The 22,337-nt window shown below is 36.2% G+C and overlaps 1 protein-coding gene across 3 annotated transcripts in view; it reads right to left on the reverse strand.

The window, feature by feature from the left end:
* ANO3 (anoctamin 3) overlaps positions 1-22,337 on the reverse strand; it is a 452,499-nt gene that overhangs the window by 185,040 nt on the left and 245,122 nt on the right. For 2 of the 3 annotated variants that reach the window (XM_025266342.3, XM_025266344.3), the window contains exon 4: positions 17,302-17,420. In XM_025266342.3, coding sequence (XP_025122127.1) covers positions 17,302-17,420 — 119 coding nt within the window. Of the gene's footprint in view, positions 1-1,090; positions 2,935-17,301; positions 17,421-22,337 lie in introns of those variants that run through there. The other variant, XM_025266346.3, reaches the window with a different exon arrangement.

Raw genomic sequence — 22,337 nt, forward strand, 5'->3', positions numbered from 1 at the left:
AACAAAATACTGGTTGAATTTCTATGATGTAACAGGCACTATATTATACTAAGTGCTGGTTTTTAAGACTATCATATTATTCTCTTTCCAACCATTTTTATTTGCCAAAATCAAAGGTGTTCTGTGTTTTCTAATGAAAACCAAAAGCCAAACGTTTCTAAGCAGATTATGATGGGGTATACTATGGTTTTTCTACTGGGTTCTCAATGAAATAAACATTTGTTTTTTAACATATGAGCTTTAAATATAATCTTAGTGGGAATAACTGACAGAGAATACATTTGAGCATACTTTTCCTCCCCACTGATTTTTATATTTCATATACTATAAAATGAATCTTTTAAGTATTTATTTTTTTTAAAGAACACTTATTTACATATCAGTGATTATCTATTTTAGATGATCTAACCTTGAATGGAGATTTAGAAGTTGAACCTCTTATCTCCAAAGGGAAGGAGCTGACATTTTTAAACAAAGAAATGAAAGCCTTCAGAATGGGACAAAAATAATTTTATCACCTTTAAATGCATGAGAAAATACAGTAGGTTGAAAAACATTTTGTTCCCTAGTTTAAAACAAAATTAATTTGATAATTGTATCAGTTTTTTAACATTTAATGTTACAAGACATGCTTCTTTAAATTCAGATTTTTTTCTCAGACATTCTACTTTGACTGATATTATTTACTAAAATACCTTATATAAAAAATAATTTAGGAACATCTTAAAAAGACATCCTTTTGTAAGTGATTATACTTTATAAATATTTTGAATGAAGAACAAATTTTAGAGTAGAACTTGTGAGTACCTATTTCATTGAAACCAAAATTCAAATGCATTTAAAAATAGCCAAAACTTCAGAGAGGCAGCATCTGTTATGTGAGATAAACACTGATGCTTAAAATATATCCATTTAGATGATATATTTCTTATTTTTAAAAATACATTTCTAGTATTTGAAAGAACAGATACACTCATCTACAATTCTGAAATCAATGTCTATAATTCTTTGTTGGCTTCTTACATATTTTTAAGGAAACAGAAAAGTAAAATAGAATCCCTAATGTTTAAATATACTTATCTAAACATACCACAGTCAGAGTTCTGGGTTCAGCTGCATTTGGAATCCTTCATTGCTGACAACAGAGTTTCAAATGAGAATCTTCTTTGAAGCACTCTTCAGCTTGACAACAGAAAGTTCTCCCTTCCACCGCCTGCTTTTTCCATTAGCTAGAGTGTTACATATTGAACGCTGCACAAAGCATTTGACTGGAGGGTTTTTAGACAACTCTTTAAATGCCTGAATCTGAATAATGATTAAAAGGGGAAAAAAGATAACACATCATCTCTTTATAAGAACTTCTGTATTTTTTAAATTACTTTATTTTAAGGGGGAGTGGTTATGGGGTGGAGTAGGGGGCTGCCTTCGTGTGTCATTGTTTAATAGTGTCTGCGTATGATTCATCTAAATGGCATTTAGTTATATAATGTCAGTGACATTTTGATGATTTTACTGTCAATTTTTAATGATCTATTGCATATTCTTAGCTTATTTGAATTAGTTGGGCAGATTAACATAAAAGGTGGGAGGTATATTTCAGCCTGAATAATAGTGGTCTGACAAACAAAAACTTTTTTTATTGGTGAACTTTTTTTTTATAGGTAATGTTTTTTTGATAGCTGAGTGGGGCTATATATTTTTTTCCAGTTCATGTAAATGGCCACATTTTCTTTTTCACTGGAGAAAGTTACAACAGAACCATTTGTAGTTTTTGAAAAATCCTATATCTATTACTTGACATTGTATTATATTGGCTCTGGGATGAAAATGATGAAGTGATTGTAACCTGAAAGCAACAGAAGTAATTGTTACCTTAAAAAATAAATAAATAAATGAATAAATCGAATTGAAAAATTTAGCCCCTCTGTGATGAACACTGACAGGATGAAATGAGACAGAAGGTTACATTTATTTCTGTCAAGGAAACCTCCACAGGATAGCTTGTAATTGAGACTGACAAGACAGTGAACTAAGAATCAGCCACTTAATGGATATGGCCCTGAATTAATCAGCATGCTAAGAATGGATTTTCCAGTTAATCCCACATAACAGAACATTTTAACATCACACAAGAGTTTGAAACCTTTAAACAACAAATGGAAGATTACTGTAATCCCGATGTCTACACTGTCTGTGTCATCAAGGGGTTAATAAAATCCTGCAGGTCTCCATGGCTGGGATCCTCACTTGGAATCTTGAATTGCACCTTGCAAAGAAGTCAACGGTCACAAGACAATTTTTTTTAAATTCTACAAGTTTCAGAAGCTATTTAATAAACACAAGAGTACTTAATCTTGTTGATATTTTCTTCCCTTTTCAAATAGTGATGGTGGCTGAGAATGGTCATATTCTGATGGACGCATTTGGTGGCAGGAAGGAGCCTATAGGCCAATGTGAATGGAGGCAAAGGGCATGGGGCGGTGAAGGGCTCTGAGCAGCAGAAAAGGGCTGAGTATTTCACAGTTTATTAGGATTTGAGCATAGGAACCTCAATTTTATACTTTCTTCTTAAGCAGAAAACATTGACGAAAGCACAATATCCATGGTCCCTAGGGAACATGAGAATTCCTGAGTGAGGTGAACATGTTCTCTAACCACTTGATGGACTTGTCTCACACCTCCAGAACACTGTTCAGTACAGCACAGAGCTTAGCAGTGAGGTGGCCTCCATAGACTTCCTGCCGACTGCTTACCTAGCTTTATGATAAAAGGATACTTAGCCATTGCCAACTTCCATTTCCTCACCTCTGAAAAGAGGGTAAAAATATACCCAACTTTTTAAGAGTTGCAAGTATAAATGGATGTAGGTCATCAACAAAATCTCTGAAGGGGTAGGAATGCGAACTAGTACAGCCACTATGGAGAACAGTGTGGAGATTCCTTAAAAAACTGGAAATAGAACTGCCTTATGATCCAGCAATCCCACTGCTGGGCATATACACTGAGGGAACCAGAAGGGAAAGAGACACGTGTACCCCAATGTTCATCGCAGCACTGTTTATAATAGCCAGGACATGGAAGCAACCTAGATGCCCATCAGCAGATGGATAGATAAGAAAGCTGTGGTACATATACACAATGGAGTATTACTCAGCCATTAAAAAGAATACATTTGAATCAGTTCTAATGAGGTGGATGAAACTGGAACCTATTATACAGAGTGAAGTAAGCCAGAAAGAAAAACACCAATACAGTATACTAACGCATATATATGGAATTTAGAAAGAGGGTAACAATAACCCTGTGTACGAGACAGCAAAAGAGACACTGATGTATAGATCAGTCTTATGGACTCTGTGGGAGAGGGAGAGGGTGGGGAGATTTGGGAGAATGGCATTGAAACATGTATAATATCATGTATGAAACGAGTCACCAGTCCAGGTTCGATGCACGATACTGGATGCTTGGGGCTGGTGCACTGGGACGACCCAGAGGGAGGGTATGGGGAGGGAGGAGGGAGGAGGGTTCAGGATGGGGAACACAGGTATACCTGTGGCGGATTCATTTCGATATTTGGCAAAACTAATACAATATTGTAAAGTTTAAAAATAAAATAAAATAAATAAATAAATAAAAATAAAAAGCCATAAAAAAAATAAAATAAAATGAAGAAAAAAAAATCTCTGAAGGATCCTTAATAGATGTTAGCTGTTGTAATTATTTAATGTTATTTTTATTAATGTTCCAACAACCTGGAGAGCCTTAAGTTAGGAGATTAATGAAGTAGACTTGACTTCAACTGTGTTCAAATAGCATTAGTTTTGATCTGATTTCACTGGCTGCCCTCGCATCTCAGCAGGTAGAGAGAAAGAGTTTGATGTGAGCCTATCATTGACTGACTGTATAAATATCAAGCAGAAGAATTATCTGCACCATTTAACTGGTGTGCCCACACATTAATTTATTAAATTTGCTTTCACGTCCCATAAACGTATATAAAATTCTGCAGAAGTTATTGCAGCTTTCATTTTAGAGCTAAAGTCCTCCGGGGAGGCTTAGGAGATCTCCCAAGATGAGCTAAATACTCGTGGGGACAACCAGTAAGCTGGTGATTGAGGAAGCCTATTCTGTGTCTAATTACCAAGACATTAGTTCCAGGAGAGAGCAAACATCTATGGTATTTTGTTTGTTTTCTTGTATCGCTTATGAAATAAGACGACTTCCTAAATAGGCACATTTTCCCCACATAGTCTTTAAGGGAACAAAGAGACGACAATCCCAACAAAGCCATCCTACACCTAAATATACTCTCATAATTAAATGTCTCTTGATCTCCTAGCCTCCAGCTCTAGACATAGCTGTAGGGGCTTTTGTGGAGGAGTATGGCAACCCACTCCAGTGTTCTTGCCTGGAGAATCCCAGGGATGGGGGAGCCTGGTGGGCTGCTGTTTATGGGGTCTCACAGAGTCAGACACAACTGAAGCGACTTAGCAGCAGCAGCAGCAGCAGAGTTTTGTGGAGTTTATTTTTGCCCTGATTTACAAGGGTAGCTCCCATACTGTGTAGCAGATGCATTTGAAAACATTTAGATCACTGATTATTATGTAACACCAAGGAATATACACATCCTCCTCTGTGGCTACTTTTGCTAGAAATATTAAGTCTGTAACAAACTCCCTACAAATTTTTATTTTGTTGATACAAGAGTAAATTACAAACAGGTTAGTCCACTCCTGGGATGTAGAGGGTTCAGTTCAGTTCAGTCGCTCAGTCTTGTCCGACTCTTTGTGACCCCATGAATCGCAGCACGCCAGGCCTCCCTGTCCATAACTACCTACTTCAGAGCAACATTTTAGGATTTTTGAAAGATATGATTAATATATGAGTATGTTATTATAGTTAACTATTAAGCTGAAGTCAGAAAAGCATAGAGTACTGAAGATATACAGACATGCTACAGTCCAACTCTGTTCCTGCCTAGTTCAGAGACTGGGCAAAAAACTTACCTCTTTAAATCTTATTTTCTTCATTAGTAAAATGAGACTACTACTACTACTTACTTTTATTATTATGAGAATTAGATTATATATATATATGTGTATATATATATATAGAGAGAGAGAGAGAGTGCAGTTCTGTTTAATGACAGTTAACATGTTGAAAAGCTGAATCCTGAATTGCTCTTATCTCACCAGTATGGCAAAGTGGAAAAGCAGTTGTCGGAAACAGAACCATTTTATTTTAAATTCTGCATCTGCCCATTTACTAGCTGTGTGAGATTTTTTTTTTTTTTTTTTTAGACTTTACATAACTGTATTGGTTTTGCCAAATACCAAAATGAATCCGCCACAGGTTTTAAAATAGGAATTATAATAGTGTAATACTTAATAGCTTACATATAAGAATATGTGAAATAAACTTTAAGTCATGTGAATTTGACCATTCAGTTTAATTTTTTGTACACAATGCTAATAATTTTATTTATGAAAAAGAGCTATATTACTTGTATATAGATGGTATCAAACTGCATATATTGTTTTTTAGAACCATTTTCTTACTACGTAATTATACACTGTGATTATTTCACATCATCCTTAAATAACTGGGGACTTATTTTGTATCACCTTATTTAAAGGCATTACTGTTTTTAATTTCATTTTTTACTCTTGAACATTTAAGCACTTTATATTCCCTCCCCCACAATTCCCTTACAAATTACTGTGTGAGAAACATCTTTAAACAATTATTTGGGCTAACATCTAATTACATTCTCTGAACAAGTTCCTAGAAGTGGGTCAAAGGAAAGATTATTTTAAGGTTTTTAATCGTTATTGTCAAATTACTTTCCAGAAAATTTGGATCAACATACATATCTACCAATAAAAAATTAAAGTGACAGTCTATAGTATCAATTCTGAGTTTTATTTTTAAAATTATAATTTGGTTTAAAAAATTGCTTACTTTTGTATTTCTGCAATTACTAGTTCTGCTAATCACTTTACATGTTAAAACTGTATTGTTTTTCAATTATTTTTTTACTTGTGCATTTATCAATTATATTACTATGATGTCTTTGTAGACTAAGAATATGAACCAACCTTTGGTATATTCTAGTATATTCTATATGTAGAATCTTAAGTTTATCTCTTTCTTCTTAACGCTATTGTAATTTTGATACTAGTATGTATCTAGTCAACTCCATCAAGATTTCCATGATTAATTTTGTTGCTTGTGTAGAAAATCCCTTTAGAGAAGACATTTTTCCAGTCTGTGATTAGAAAAAAAAAAAAATGCTTGTTTTATTTTTACACATACAATTCTGAATTGGTTAACTGTTTAGTTCAATTCATTTTGGTGTAAGATGTGAGGTAGGCATCTGAAAACATTTTGTATGCGTACTGTCTGATTCTATACTACCCTATGGACTGTAGCCCACCAGGCTCCTCTGTCCGTGGGATTCTCAAGGCAAGAATACTGGATCGGTTGCCATGCCCTTCTCTAGGGGATCTTCTCGACCCAGGGATCGAACCCACATCTCTTATGTCTCCTGTGTTGGCAGAAGGGGTCTTTACCACTTTACCATTATTAGCCACCTGGGAAGCCTGAAAACATTTTAACCTCTTCCAAATTACTAATCAGTTACTGTGAGAACATTTGCACATTTTTTAAAAGGTTGATGTCTTTACAATTTGAAATGATATTTTTATCACAATACATACACGAAAACATGAACACATTTGGGTTTAAACAACTCATAGATAATATGGAGGGATTCTAGAAAATCTTATGCTAAATCTTAGGGAAAATATACCCTAGCAATTAGCAAGTATAGAACACACCCTCATCATTTTTTGATGAGGGCTTCTAAGGGTCAAGGTAAGATATTAAACAGCACAATGGAGGGACATGCCTTCTATGGCCACAGGGAAGATAATGCTCTCCTCAGTATCAAAGAGTCTGCAAACAAGATCAGGTATTTGTTAGACTGCTTAAAAAGGAGTCTTTTTAAAACTAGGGAAGAAGATAAATTTAAAATACTGGCAAAAACATTAAGAAACCAAAATGATTTCCTGCATGTCCCATGGTTAAAATAAAAATTAAATATTTAGGGTACAGTTTCCCACGATGAAATTATTAAATATAAACAAGTATTATCTCAGGTCCTAAGTTAGGGAAATATTAGCATTTTCTTTAGAAACTATCTCAATAAATGCAAATAATTAGTATTTAATTTCATGTATATCATTAGCTGAAGCAGCCATACTGGGTCAAGTTTAGTCATTTACCTTGTATTTTAAATTAATATTATCTTACAATTACTGGGGCAAAGTGTGCAAATTCAGAATATTAACACCTATACATTATTTGGAGACAAAGAACCATTAAATTGAATTAAACAACTGCCAATGTCCATGCGAAAGGTACACTGTAGAAGACCATAGAGACCATCAGCCTCGCCATCACCATTATATGATCTGTGCTTCTCCAGCCTTAACAGAAAATTATTTCTGTTACCAATTTAGTTAAAGATGAACACCATCTGCCAATGCCAGTAGACAGTCAAATTGAATGGCCTTGTGATTCAAATTTAATGAACTGCTAAAATATTCATATCAAGATTTTCCTGGTCTATAACCCCTTTTCCGTCTAATATGATACCCAAAGTCTCTTAAGAGGGGGAGTCACTATAATTTGAAATATAGATATATATTCTCAGACATTTTTAGCAACCTCTATAGTTATTTTTGGCATCCTGAGGGACAGTAGCAGCAGTAAACTCTTCATTAATGCCTAGTACACAAGCCACTGATTCTGCTTCACAGCTTCATTCCTTTTAACCTAGATTAATCACAGACATTCTCTGTAAACTGTCCACATCTAGAAGTCTCTGCTGGTATGAAGTATATGATTCCTTGATGGAGAAAGGGATTTTGTTTCTCAGAACCATCCAGTTGGTTATAGGACCTTATCATCATGTGTTATTCATAGTTCTCTCTATACTAATGAGACAGAGATAGGAAATATTTACTGAAATCATCTTAAAAAGAATCCCTCTCTCCTCTAAAACTTTGCTTGCAGTCTGCCCAGGTGCTCCAGTCTATAAATCCATAGAATTGCTTCTTTGCTCATATTACATTATTAATTTTCTCCCTCAATTTTCTTGTCTACATATGTGTGACACAGTCTTTTTGTCAAAATGTTAGAAAGGAAATAAACTTGCCTTTAAAAAGCTAGTTCCTCACCAATTTTAATGGGTGTTTGGAACATTGCTAACAATACACATATGGTTTAATGGAAGATAATCTTGGAATTCTGCACTGATTCAAAGGTAAAAAAAAAACTACTTTTGTAAATAGAGTTTTATTAAAAAAAGATAATTTAAGAAAATGTTAGAGCCCTAGATTTCTCATGATTTAGGTTATGACATTAAGATATTCTTGGGCTCTATAGAATTAAATGGATAACATGGGTATGTGTGGAAAACTCAGGGACAATTTTGCACATGTTCCCTTTCCAGTGAGAAAGAATTCACTTTACATTTACAATCATTGGCATCAGCAAATATGCTACCCTTTAACATTTATGGCTCCAATATCTATTGTGGATGAATAAACCAGCCCCACATAATTTTTATTTAGCTCAGGAATCTGTGAGCAGGCTGGGCCCAGTTGTGTAGTTCTCCTGGTCTCAGCTAGACCTTCTGTGGGTTCTAGCTGGATTATTTCACGTCTCTGTGTCAGCTGGGACAACTGGACTCACTAGGTTTCAGTCCACATGGCCTTATTATCCTCTTGCAGGATGGCTCTGACATTCCTATGATAGAGGCAGAGTCCCAAGAGGAATAATGGGAATGAAAGATCTTTCAAGTTCAAGGTTCAGCATTGGGACATGGTCACTTCTGCAGGCAATCTATTGATCAAAGCAAAGCCTGAGGCCAGTCCAATAAGTACCTCTTGGATGAGAGAACCTGCAAAGTTCCATTGAAAATATTGTAGGTATAGGGAAAAGGGAAGGGCTGTGGCCAATTTTGTATCTACTGCAATGCCCCAGAGATATTTAAATACAGCTTTTATTATAGAGCTTGAGGCTAGATAAATCTAGACTTATCCCATATCTAGTATCATCTCTAATTTCTAAAGCCTCTTAGCTTTCTCCATTTATATGCATGCCCACCTCCTGAACTGCATCCCACTACATAGACAGCAAGACCTGTCCATGTTTGCCATCTTTCTTTGTCCTCTGTCCTGCGGGACAGAGTGGGTTAAAAATAAATAAAAAATATGTCCTATTAACTTATCAATATCATTTTATCATATTAGATATCAGTATCACATGAGTTTAATCTCTGAAATATTAAGGACTTTTAGTGTAAATGATACGTGCCTAAAGTTAATAACTTAAAGAAAACATTCTAAAGAAATAATTCATCTTACTGAAGATAATTCTAGAGCAAACTATAGTATCTTACAAATATATTTGACTTACAAAATTATCAGAAGCAGTGGATATATGGTCAAAACAAAATTCACCACACTGACTTAAGTCATTCAGGAAATGTTTGTACAATGGCTCTCAAATTCTTAAGCAGATGTATAGTCTACCTATACAATAACCAGTAAACTAGTCAGATGGATTTCTGTATTTATTTATTTGTTTTTACTATTGATAAACTCAACAGGGCATCCTCATAAATTCAATGTAAGACACCACTTTGACACATTTGGAGTTATTTCCTAGAACCTAGTTTTATAGCTGAAGGCAAATCTTGTTAGAAATTTTTATTTGTTTTCTGTAATCTAACACTTTCCTTTTCTCCTTTGCTTTTCGCTTCTCTTCTTTTCACAGCTATTTGTAAGGCCTCCCCAGACAGCCATTTTGCTTTTTTGCATTTCTTTTCCATGGGGATGGTCTTGATCCCTGTCTCCTGTACAATGTCATGAACCAGAAGATATTAAGAAGAGATGGCAAGAATACACAGAAGAACTGTACAAAAAAGATCTTCACAACCCAGATAATCACGATGGTGTGATCACTGACCTAGAGCCAGACATCCTGGAATGTGAAGTCAAGTGGGCCTTAGAAAGCATCACTACGAACAAAGCTAGTGGAGGTGATGGAATTCCAGTTGAGCTATTCCAAACCCTGAAAGATGATGCTGTGAAAGTGCTGCACTCAATATGCCAGCAAATTTGGAAAACTCAGCAGTGGCCACAAGACTGGAAAAGGTCAGTTTTCATTCCAATCCCAAAGAAAGGCAATGCCAAAGAATGCTCAAACTACTGCACAATTGCACTCATCTCAAACGCTAGTAATGCTCAAAATTCTCCAAGCCAGACTTCAGCAATATGTGAACTGTGAACTTCCTGATGTTCAAGCTGGTTTTAGAAAAGGCAGAGGAACCAGAGATCAAATTGCCAACATCCGCTGGATCATGGAAAAAGCAAGAGAGTTCCAGAAAAACATCTATTTCTGCTTTATTGACTATGCCAAAGCCTTTCACTGGATCACAATAAATTGTGGAAAATTCTGAAAGAGATGGGAATACCAGACCACCTGATCTGCCTCTTGAGAAATTTGTATGCAGGTCAGGAAGCAACAGTTAGAACTGGACATGGAACAACAGACTGGTTCCAAATAGGAAAAGGAGTACATCAAGGCTGTATATTGTCACCCTGTTTATTTAACTTATATGCAGAGTACCTCATGAGAAACGCTGGACTGGAAGAAACGCAAGCTGGAATCAAGATTGCCGGGAGAAATATCAATAACCTCAGATATGCAGATGACACCACCCTTATGGCAGAAAGTGAAGAGGAACTCAAAAGCCTCTTGATGAAAGTGAAAGTGGAGAGTGAAAAAGTTGGCTTAAAGCTCAACATTCAGAAAATGAAGATCATGGCATCCGGTCCCATCACTTCATGGGAAATAGATGGGGAAACAGTGGAAACAGTGTCAGACTTTATTTTTCTGGCCTCCAAAATCACTGCAGATGGTGATTGCAGCCATGAAATTAAAAGACACTTACTCCTTGGAAGGAAAGTTATGACCAACCTAGATAGCATATTCAAAAGCAGAGACATTACTTTGCCAACAAAGGTTCGTCTAGTCAAGGCTATGGTTTTTCCTGTGGTCACGTATGGATGTGAGAGTTGGACTGTGAAGAAGGCTGAGCACCAAAGAATTGATGCTTTTGAACTGTGGTGTTGGAGAAGACTCTTGAGAGTCCCTTGGACTGCAAGGAGATCCAACCAGTCCATTCTGAAGGAGATCAGCCCTGGGATTTCTTTGGAAGGAACGATGCTAAAGCTGAAACTCCAGTACTTTGGCCACCTCATGCAAAGAGTTGACTCATTGGAAAAGACTCTGATGCTGGGAGGGATTGGGGGCAAGAGGAGAAGGGGACGACAGAGGATGAGATGGCTGGATGGCATCACTGACTCAATGGACGTGAGTCTGAGTGAACTCCGGGAGTTGGTGATGGCCAGGGAGGCCTGGCGTGCTGTGATTCATGGGGTCGCAAAGAGTCGGACACAACTGAGTGACTGATCTGATCTGATCTGAATCTAACACTTGTCATGATTTACAATGTAGTTTACATTAAGAGTCAGTTTCCTCTGTGAATCTTTGTTCCCTTTCTGCTGACCCTTTATAAACTTGTTCTTTCATCTCTAAAATGTAATTGAATAACTTTTGTGAAGAAATAAAATATCAGTTACACTGTATAATATCCATGGGACAGATCGCAACCAGTACAGTTATCCTAAGCAAATAACATAATGCACAGATCTTCAGCCCTACAACTAGATACATAGAGATCAATGCATGCTAATTTGAACCATATGAAAGTTGCTATTTTTTTAGGTCACAAGTGAATGAATGTTGTCAATTTCCCAAGAGCCAACTTAAAATATATGTACATACACATACACACATATATATGCATATCATTTAATGATGGGATGAAATATCAATAACCTCAGATATGCAGATGACACCACCCTTGTGGCAGAAAGTGAAGAGGAATTAAAGAGCCTCTTGTTAAAGGTTAAAGAGGAGGTTAAAAGACATTTGCTCCTTGGAATAAAAGCATGACAAACCTAGACAGCATATTAAAAAGCAGAGACATTACTTTGCCTACAAAGGTCTGTATAGTCAAGGCTATTGTTTTTCTAGTAGTCATGTATGGATGTGAGAGCTGAAAAATAAAAAATAAAAAAATAAAAAAGCTGAGCACCGAAGAATTGATGACTTCAAACTGTAGTGCTGGAGTCTTGAGAGTCCAGACTGCAAGGATATCCAACCAGTCAGTCCTAAAGGAAATCAATCCTGAATATTGGAAGGACTGATGCTGAAGCTGAAGCTCCAATACTTTGGCCACCTGATGCAAAGTGCTGACTCATTGGAAAAGACCCTGATGCTGGGAAAGATTGAGGGCAGGAGGAGAAGGGGACGACAGAGGATGAGATGGTTGGATGGCATCACTGATGGAATGGACATGGGTTGGACCAAACTCCTGGTAAATTACTGAAGGACAGGGAAGCTTGGCATGCTGCAGTCCTTGGGGCACAAAGAGTCGGACATGACTGAGAGACTGAACAACAGCAGAGTTATACACTAAGGTTATTCAGATGCTTGTTCAAACAATAATTATATAGGTCATTGCTTTTTTGAGGTTCTCTATGATAAATGTACACAAAGAATACACCTAAGAAGATTATTTTGCCTTTCATTTATAGATAAGCTTTGCAAGCAAGTAGCCTAGCTAAATGTATTTTAAACATCTTTTTTCTTCTTTTGGAATAGAACTATTTATTCAAGTTGGATTTGTGCTACACCTTAACCTATAAAATGGATGAAAGTGGACATATTTTCATAGAAGCTAGAAGAGTGAATCCAAAAGCCTCCAAGTGATGCACTACATTTTCAAATTTGACTAGAAGTGTAATAGAGCTAACAGGATTTTAGGTTAGGATGACTGGACTGGACGACTGTGGGATACTACCATCATCACACATCATTCTCTTATTTTGCTGTCTAAAAAACAAAATATGTATGCAGGTTTAATTATTTCTTCTTAACTTGAATATTCTAAGTTCAAGTCTAGTTTAGAGATTTGGGAATTGGTGACTGTTGAGCAGAAATGGAGTGGAAGGTATCATTGGTGGTGGTGGTTTAGTTGCTAAGTCGTGTCCAACTCTTGTGATCCCATAGACTATAGCCCACCAGGCTCCTCTTGCCATGGGATTTTCCAGGCAAGAATACGGGAGTGATTTGCCTTTTCCTTCTCCAGTGGATCTTCCCGATCCAGGGATCGAACCTAGGTCTCCTGCACCATAGGCAGATTCTTTACTGACTGAGCTACCAGGGAAGCCCAAAGAGGAGGGAAGGAAAGCATTAGAATGAAAAGAGACTGAAATCATAAAGGGAAGAAAACATGGTGGCATGTGCTAATTTTTAAAGAAGCAGATAACACAAATTTTATTTAATCTTAATTCATTTTTTAATTATTTTAAGCATATCATGTTTGTGTTCCTTCTCATTGGTGCTAAAAGTATCTTAAGGCAGAATATCTGCTTTTCCTCAATTTTTTCTTATGGCTTCTCTCAGGCTCAAGTCTCTTGGAACAATGCTTTGGAGACAGTTGTTGTTTGTTATTGTTCAGTTGCTAAATCATGTCCAACTCTTTGTGACCCCATGGACTGTAGCCATCAAGCTCCCCTGTCCAGGGGATTTCCCAGGCAAGAATACTAGAGTGGGTTGCCATTTCCTTCTCCAGGGAATCCTCCCAACCCAGAGGTTGAACCTGTGTCTCCTGCATTGGCAAGTGGATTCTTGACCATTGAGCCACTCGACTCTCCAAACATCCACAGGACCAATCAGATAGTACATACAGAGGCAGATGAAGTAAACATTGGGAGATAAACTACCAATCTGTGAAGACAATCTAAGAAATATCAGCACAAAATAGTATCCTTACTTAACAAAACCAAACCAAAGATGAATGAATAAACCAGGCACAAATATTTATTTCTGTGTCTACTTTTTACAGCTCAGAATCATTATAACAGTAAGATTTAAATTGTGCCATATTTCATCACTCACACACTGATGGTGACAAATGAAGGGATTTGTAAAATTAATCCAGGTCAAACCAAATCAAATATCACAGAAAAAGATATTTTCAAGGAAATGATTATTGGTTATTGTCCACGCAGTGACAACTAAAAGTTAAGTCATTCCTTATATTAACATCCAAATTTCTTTTACTAAGGTATTCCCACTTTAATCAATAAGCAATTTAAGAAAAAAATGAAGTGAAGTTGGACTGAGTCAATATTTGTCTTGGAAAGCATCAAAAGGGGATGATGGTATTTGGTGCTGGATGACTTTATTCAGATACTTTGAAGAACTCACAAAAGAATTTTGAGGGATGATGGGATTTCTGGAATCAGAGATTTTTAAAACTGAACCCCAACCCAGTGATTTGTTGATGAATTATAGTTTCAACACAGTATTCTCAACATTCAAGTTGTTATGGAAACCTTTCATAATGTTTCAAAATCTGCAAATCAGTGTGATACACCACATTAACAAACTGAAAAATAAGGATTATATAATCAGCTCCATAGATGCAGAAAAAGTTATTTGACAAAATTCAACATCCATTTATGATAAAAACTCCCATCAAAACAAGTATACAGGGAACATATTTCAACATAAACGACAAACCCACAGTTAACATCATACTCAACAGTGGAAAGCTGAAAGCTTTTGTTCAGGGACAAGAGAAGGCTGATAATTCTCAGCACTTTTATTTAACACGGTATTGGAAGTTCTAGCCACAACAATCAGACAGTAAAAATAGGCACAAAGAATCCAAAATGGAAAGGAAGAAATAACACTGTCAATATTTGCAGATGATATGAAATTTTGTAAAGCTGTAGGCTACAAATTAATGTACAGAAATATGTTGTATTTCTATATACTAACAACAAACAAACTACTAGAAACAGAAATTTTTTTTAAAAAATCACATTTGCAGTTGCATCAAAAAAAATTAAACATCTAGGAATAAGACTATCGAAGGAGGTAAAAGACATACTTGCAAAACTGACATTCATGAAAGCAACTAAAGACCAGATAAACAGATGGAAAGATACATTAGTACCATACTTATGGACTGAAAGGATTAATAATGGTAAAATGATCATACTACCCAAGGCTTTCCACAGATTCAACACAATCGCTATCAAAATACCAATGGCATTTTTCAGAGAACTAGAGCAAATAACGGAGAAGGCAGTGGCAACCCACTCCAGTACACTTGCCTGGAGAATCCCATGGAGGGAGGAGCCTGGTAGGCTGCAGTCCATGAGGTCGTGAAGAGTCAGACACGACTGAGCGACTTCACTTTCACTTTTCACTTTCATGCATTGGAGAAGGAAATGGCAACCCACTCCAGTGTTCTTGCCTGGAGAATCCCAGGGACGGGGCAACCTGGTGGGCTGCCGTCTATGGGGTCGCACAGAGTCGGACATGACTGAAGTGACTTAGCAGCAGTAGCAGAACAAATAATTCTAAAATTTGTATGGAAATACAAAAGACCCCCACATACCCAGAAACAATCTTGAGAAAGAAGAACAAATCTAGAGGAATCATGCTTTATGATTTCAAACTATACTACAAGTTAAAGTAATCAAAACCACGTGTTACTGGCACAAAAACAAACACATACATCAGTGGAACAGAACAATGAATCTGTGACAAAGGAGGCAACAACATACAACGGGAAAAGACAGTCTCTGCGATGAAGGATGTCGGTAAAACCAATCAGCTATATACAAAAAGATCAAACTGGACTACTTTCTCATACCATTCACAAAAGTAAATTAGAAATGGATTAAAGATGTAAATGCAAACCCAAAACCATGAAACTTCTAGGAGATAATATGGGCAGCATGCTCTTTGACATTAATCTCAATGATATTTTCTACATATGTCTCCTTAGACAAGGGAAACAAAAGCAAAAAAAATAAATGGGACTACATTACATTAAAAATCCTTTGCATAGTGAAAGAAACGATCAAGAAACTAAAAAGGTTCTCCAGGGCATCTTCGCAAATGGGGGCCTGAACCCACATCTCTTGCATTGGCAGGCAGATTCTTTACTTCTGAGCCACCAGGGAAGCCCATAGGGAATATTACTCAGCCATAAAAAAAAAATAAAATCTTGCCATTTGTGACAACACGGAAGGACCTAGAGACCCAGAAGGCATTATGCTTACTGAAGTAAGTCAGGCAGAGAAAGAAAGAAAAACACTGTATGATTTCACTTACATGTCAAATCTAAAAAACGGAATAAAAGGATAAATATAAAACAGAATTATAGACAGAGAGGACAGACAAGTGAACAGGTGATGGCCAGAGGGGAGGCAGGGGAGAGGAGGAAAGAAGTAAGGGAGATGAAAAGCTACAGACTTCCAGTTGCAAAATAACTGAGTCATGGGTATGAAATACACAGTGTGGGGAATGGAGTCAATAACTACATTATATCTTTATATGGTGAAAAATGAAAGTGAAAGTCACTCAGTCGTGTCCGACTCTTTTCGACCCCATGGATGATACACATGGTAAATATAATGAACACTGCTGTATGCTGTTTATGGAAGTAGTTAAGAGTAAATTCTAAGAGTTCTTATTATAAGAAATATATATATATATGTATTTCTGTTTCTTTTATTTTGCATCTATATGAGATGATGAATGTTCACTCAACTTATTCTGGTAATCATTTCATGATGTATGTAAGTCAAATAATTATACTGTATACCTTAAACTTATAAAGCACTGTGTCAATTATATCTCAACAAAACTTGAAGAAAAACAAAAAATTTGTCAAGCTGACAACATGATTCTAATTTTACAAATGATGAAAACAAGCCTAAGGGAGTTTGACTGACTTGCTCAAGTTACCACAACTATAAGTATTGGAACTGCAATTCAAATATTGTCCCACTTGATAATAAAATTCATGTTCTCATTAAACCATGGTGTCTTTCAAAAAACAAGAAAGAAGATGGAATAAACCTCTAAAAAATTACTGAATAATTTTATGCTTCAGAATGTTTATAAAATTCTGTTTGATAATATAAATGGATATGATGTCTACACATAACTTTTCAGTTTTGAGTCCTGTGCAGCCTCATTCTCTCCAGGAAATATCAACTGAAATTAAAAAGAACTCTATGGATTTAGATGTTAGAGTCCTCAATGACTTATAGATTGTTTAGTTTGCATTACCTTAGGCAATCTGGGCTTCGGTTCAGAATTATTTTTAGGAACAAAGTCTTTAATGAGGCGAGATCGGTCATAATTAGCATGCTCTGAGTCATCCGTGTAATCCTTATCTTTTCCTAGGTCTAGAAAAGAAAAAGAGAAAATTACATCCATTTTTATCCTTCTTTCTTTTCTTTCTCCTTAAATATAATGACCTCTTTTTTCCATGTTTTCTCAAGGTTTAACCAAGTATAATTTTCATATGACCCATATATCCAATAAATAAGCAAAAAAAGGTAATAATACAGAATCTTGCCAGTAACTTTCAGAAAAAATAAAATGCATCTCTGTCATTTAGTGTACTTAAACATTTTGAAAACAAAGTTAAAGTCATGCAAATGCAACTGGCTGTTATCTCTTTTGAACTTGAAAATAGAGATATTTGTAAGAATTCAGTACAATTTTGCTTTTTAACGCAAATTTTACACATTTATTTGTTTAATTAAAAAGACTACAGATTTTGGTCATTTTTTTTAAATTGCTGTTTTATAAATATGAACTTGACTTAAAAGAATAAGAAGTCTAAGAAATCATATAAGAAATGCTAACAAACTTTACAAGAAAGATTAAAAAGTATTAGGAGATTGAAATGAAACCACAACAGCAAAAAAGGAGCAAGAACATTGAAATATGGTAATTACCACTGGAAAAATAAAAAAGGGTAGCACATATAAGAAATTATATGTGCATATTATATGAATAATGAGCAAGATATAGTCAATGTAAAAGAGTATAAAATAGAAAATATCCATGATGGTTGCAAGCATCACCAAGAACTAGTGACACATTTCACAAACTTTGTGTTCTAGGTGATACAAATAGCTCTCCAAATTAAAAAACAGATTCCTAAATATTTAGTCTTTTCAAATAAATCAAATGCAATTATTGTAATTTGCCGGGAGCCTGCGAGAGACATTCCACTCGTGACAAAGGTCATGAGGAAGGAGGCTCGGCATACGCAAAGGCAGGATCGAGCCTCGGGAGAGCCCCCGGATATTCTCGAGCATCTACCCCCAAAAAACCAGAGTCTGCCTACTTTATTGCTTTGTGCTCTCACCTCTGACTTTACTGGGAGCTGTCCCCCACCACCATCTCGCTCTCTCTGTCAAAGAGTTAACTTACAGCTCCAATTAATAAAGTTCCTGGGCAATTAGGAGTGTTTAAATCCAAACCCCTCAGATGGCTCTCTAACTCGCCTGACAAGTTTACCCGGACACCTACAGCTATGCATACGATTGTTTACAGTCTCCCAGCCTCAAGAGGCACGGGAAGCTTAAGATATTCAAATAGCTTAGAGCCTCTCAGAGAGTTAGAAACTGTCAGAATAAAACTAGTAAAAGATTTCATTGATGAGCCAATGCTTGCTGCCAAGTTTCCACATCCCCTGTATTGTATCCTTAAATATGTATTAATTAATATAGTTGGTATGTAGAAAAAATAAGTAGTGGCCTTGGTGTTAGTAACTTTAGACCCTTAAGGTAATAAATTCTTTCCTTTGTAAACCCATTACACATCCGCCCTATAGGAATGTAATTTTATCTTCGAAAGATGGCGCCAAACCTTAAAATAATTACTCTTAGAGAAAATAAGTCTTTGTTGATAAGTGCTTGTCAAGAGTCATAAAATGTTAATAGGCCTCTGGCCAGAAGATGATGTAAATCACCTAAACCATTTATATACGATAAATTTGCAGGAAAGAAACCCTGGTTTTTGATAAGCATCAAAGACTGCTGACTTTGCACCCCCTATTATCCTCTATGTGTAACTTAGGGTATAAAAGCCCCTTTTGAAAATAAAGCTAGGGGCCTTGCTCACCAACGCTTGGTCTCCCCATGTCATTCTTCCCTTGAACTTCCAGCTAAGTCTCCATCTGGAGTGCGGAACCCACCATGCTTACTAATTATGCCTGGGCTTCTAAGATCCGACCGGGGAGGCCTCAGTGTCTCCTCTCCTTCGGGAGAACGGAAGGACGCCTGCGGCCTACGTAAGTGGTGCAAACTTCTTGTCTTGAAGTTTTATTGGTCTCCCGCGTAAACCAAGCTACTCAGCTTCTTTTCTCCACTGAAATTTCCTACTGAGCTATCCTCATTCTATTATTCTTTATATCTCTGAATAAATAAATAGGTCGCCTACTCCGTCTCCCCTTCGAATACCCTGGATCAGCCTGGGCTGGACCTCGGTAGTAATTATTTTATTCAATCTGTCGTTAACCTGTCAACAACAAATTTTAACACAGAAAACTATACATAGTTCTTTCAAGAGTTCAGTCATGTGGCTCAGTATTGTAACAAAATTAAAAATTTAATGTATACTACATGCATTAGTTTCTTTTATTAGTAATGCTTAAAATCTACTATAACATTTGGCATGTGATGCATAGCTAGCAGTATCAAGTTATTAGCAGCAGTATTAACTAAGAATGAACAGATCATTATACACCTTAGGATATAATTGACTACCAATTACATTAACATGCTCTAGGCATTTGACCTATACCTATATACCTATTAATAATAGCTATCACTCATGGATGGCTAATATTTGCTGAGCGTATACTAAGAGCCAGAAACTTTACACATATAATTTCCTTTAATCCTTATAACAACTCTACTAGTGTGTATGATATTTATCTACACAATGATAAATAAACTAAGGCATATGCAAATTAAGTAGCATGGCAAAGTTGCTGAACCATTAAGGGGTACATCAAACACATCCCAATTGATGCCAAAGCTGATGTTTGTGAACATGCTATAATGTTTCCCAAGACTTAGGTAAGGCCTTCTCAGGTGGTGCAGTGGTAAAGAATTTATCTGCCAGTGCAGGAGATGCAGGAGACATGGGTTCGATCTCAAGTACCAACATAATAAGTTAGTAAACTTTAGGAACAAAACGTGTCAATATGTTTTAACAGAAAGACTGGAGGGTAATCCTAAAGTTATAATCTGAAAGAAAGAAAATCTATTTTCACAAGCATGTTCAACAAGCCTATGGGCACTAAAGTATAGAAACCATTGCCACCTTAATAAACAGCAACTCAATTCTTCCATCAACACAGGCCAGAATCCTGACTCCTCATTTTCTCTTATCACCATGTCTGCTCCTTAAGCAAATTGTGTTGATTTAGCATGAAGCATAATTTTATAAACGTGGTATATGTTTATCCTATATATATGTACGTGTATATATATATATATCATCTGCATATGCACATATGTGTGTGTGTATATATATATATATAATGAATATGTACATGTTCTGCTGCTGCTAAGTCACTTCAGTCGTGTCTGACTCTGTGCAACCCCATAGACGGCAGCCTACCAGGCTCCCCCGTCCCTGGAATTCTCCAGGCAAGAACACTGGAGTGGGTTGCCATTTCCTTCTCTACATGCATATATTTGTGTTGGTGCTTATATAAAGGACAAAGAAAAAAGTATATATGTAGAGAGAGAGTACTGATAGATGGTCATCTGTCTCTTCCCACTGTAAGTGCTATTGGTGAGCTGATTGTTTTGTTCACTGCTTCACACCCATTATTTAGCTTACTGTTTATCATCTCTTAAGCACTTAGTATCTGTTGAATAAATTGATGAGTAGATGGTACACTTATATGTGGCAATATTTTCCATCTGTTAAATTGCTAATTTTACAGACTGAAAACTTATAGAAATGTTAAAATATAATATTGAGTTAAAATTTGTTTTTCTTAATTTTGACATATTTCATTTCAAATATACTCTCCCTTATGATGAAACTTTTGTGATACTATGCAAACTTAAGGACAAAAAGTGACAGCTACAATATGTTAAGAATGTGAAACATTTTCTTACTTTGACAGAAGAATGGTAGTTTTCCCCTCACCCGAGACCTTTTTCTACTATTCTTGCCAGAAGTTTATGCGTATCATAAATAGCAGAATTAAAAAAAAAAAAAAACTGCCATTGGTATTAATGCCAATAAACATCTGTGACAATGAAGAGGACCACATTGCATATGATTAATAAAGTGAATCCCTCTTCCATTAGAAGAATTATCTGAAATATAAACAAAACCTACTAATGTGTTCTGGTTCTTATCGAGGACACAGATCCTTGTGTTTGTGTGAAATATGCCCCACGTGGTAAAGATCATTTAAATTTCAAACAAATTGAATAATTTCAACAGCACTAAATTACAATACCATATATATTTCATTGTCTTAAGATGCTTTCCCCCCACATTTTAGCATTTCTGAAATCAGGATGGGGTCAACAGTCCATGTTGGACCGCAAAGATGACTGAGCACCAAGGAATTGATGCTTTTGAATTGTGGTGCTGAAGAAAACCCTTGAGAGTCCCTTGGACAGCAAGGAGATCACACTAGTCAAGCCTAAAGAAAATCCACCCTGAATATTCATTAGGAGGACTGATGATGAAGCTGAAGCTTCAATACTCTGGCCACCTGATGCAAAGAGCCAAGTCACTGGAAAAGACCCTGATGCTGGGAAAAATTGCGTGCCGGAAGAGAAGGGGAAAACAGAGGATGAGATAGTTGGATGGCATCATCGGCTCAATGGACATGAGTTTGAGAAAACTCCAGGAGACAGTGAAGGACCGGGAACCATGGCATGCTGCAGTCTATGGGGTCACAGAGTCAGACATAACTGAGCAACTGAACAAGAGCAACAATCCATATTTCCTAAAAGTGATTATTAATTTGATGATGCTTTTCACAATTGCTAGTGTCTTAAAATCCAGTAAATTTGATAACTAAGAAAAACAGACTTTCAAAAAACAAAAACATTTAACATGTGTCTGATATAGTAGAAAACAGGTAATTTTGATTATGACAAATGGAACTACTGTTGCTCTCCAGTAGCTGACGGGTAGAAAGACATACACTCTTAAAAAGTAGACAATTGGATTGTATCAAAATTAAAAATCTGTACTTTAAAGAATACCATCAAAAGAGAGAGACAACCTTCAGAATATGAGAAAATGTTTGCAATTTATATATCGAA

The sequence above is a fragment of the Bubalus bubalis genome, chromosome 16 (assembly GCF_019923935.1).
Source record: "Bubalus bubalis isolate 160015118507 breed Murrah chromosome 16, NDDB_SH_1, whole genome shotgun sequence".
In the NCBI taxonomy this organism is placed as follows: Eukaryota; Metazoa; Chordata; class Mammalia; order Artiodactyla; family Bovidae; genus Bubalus; species Bubalus bubalis.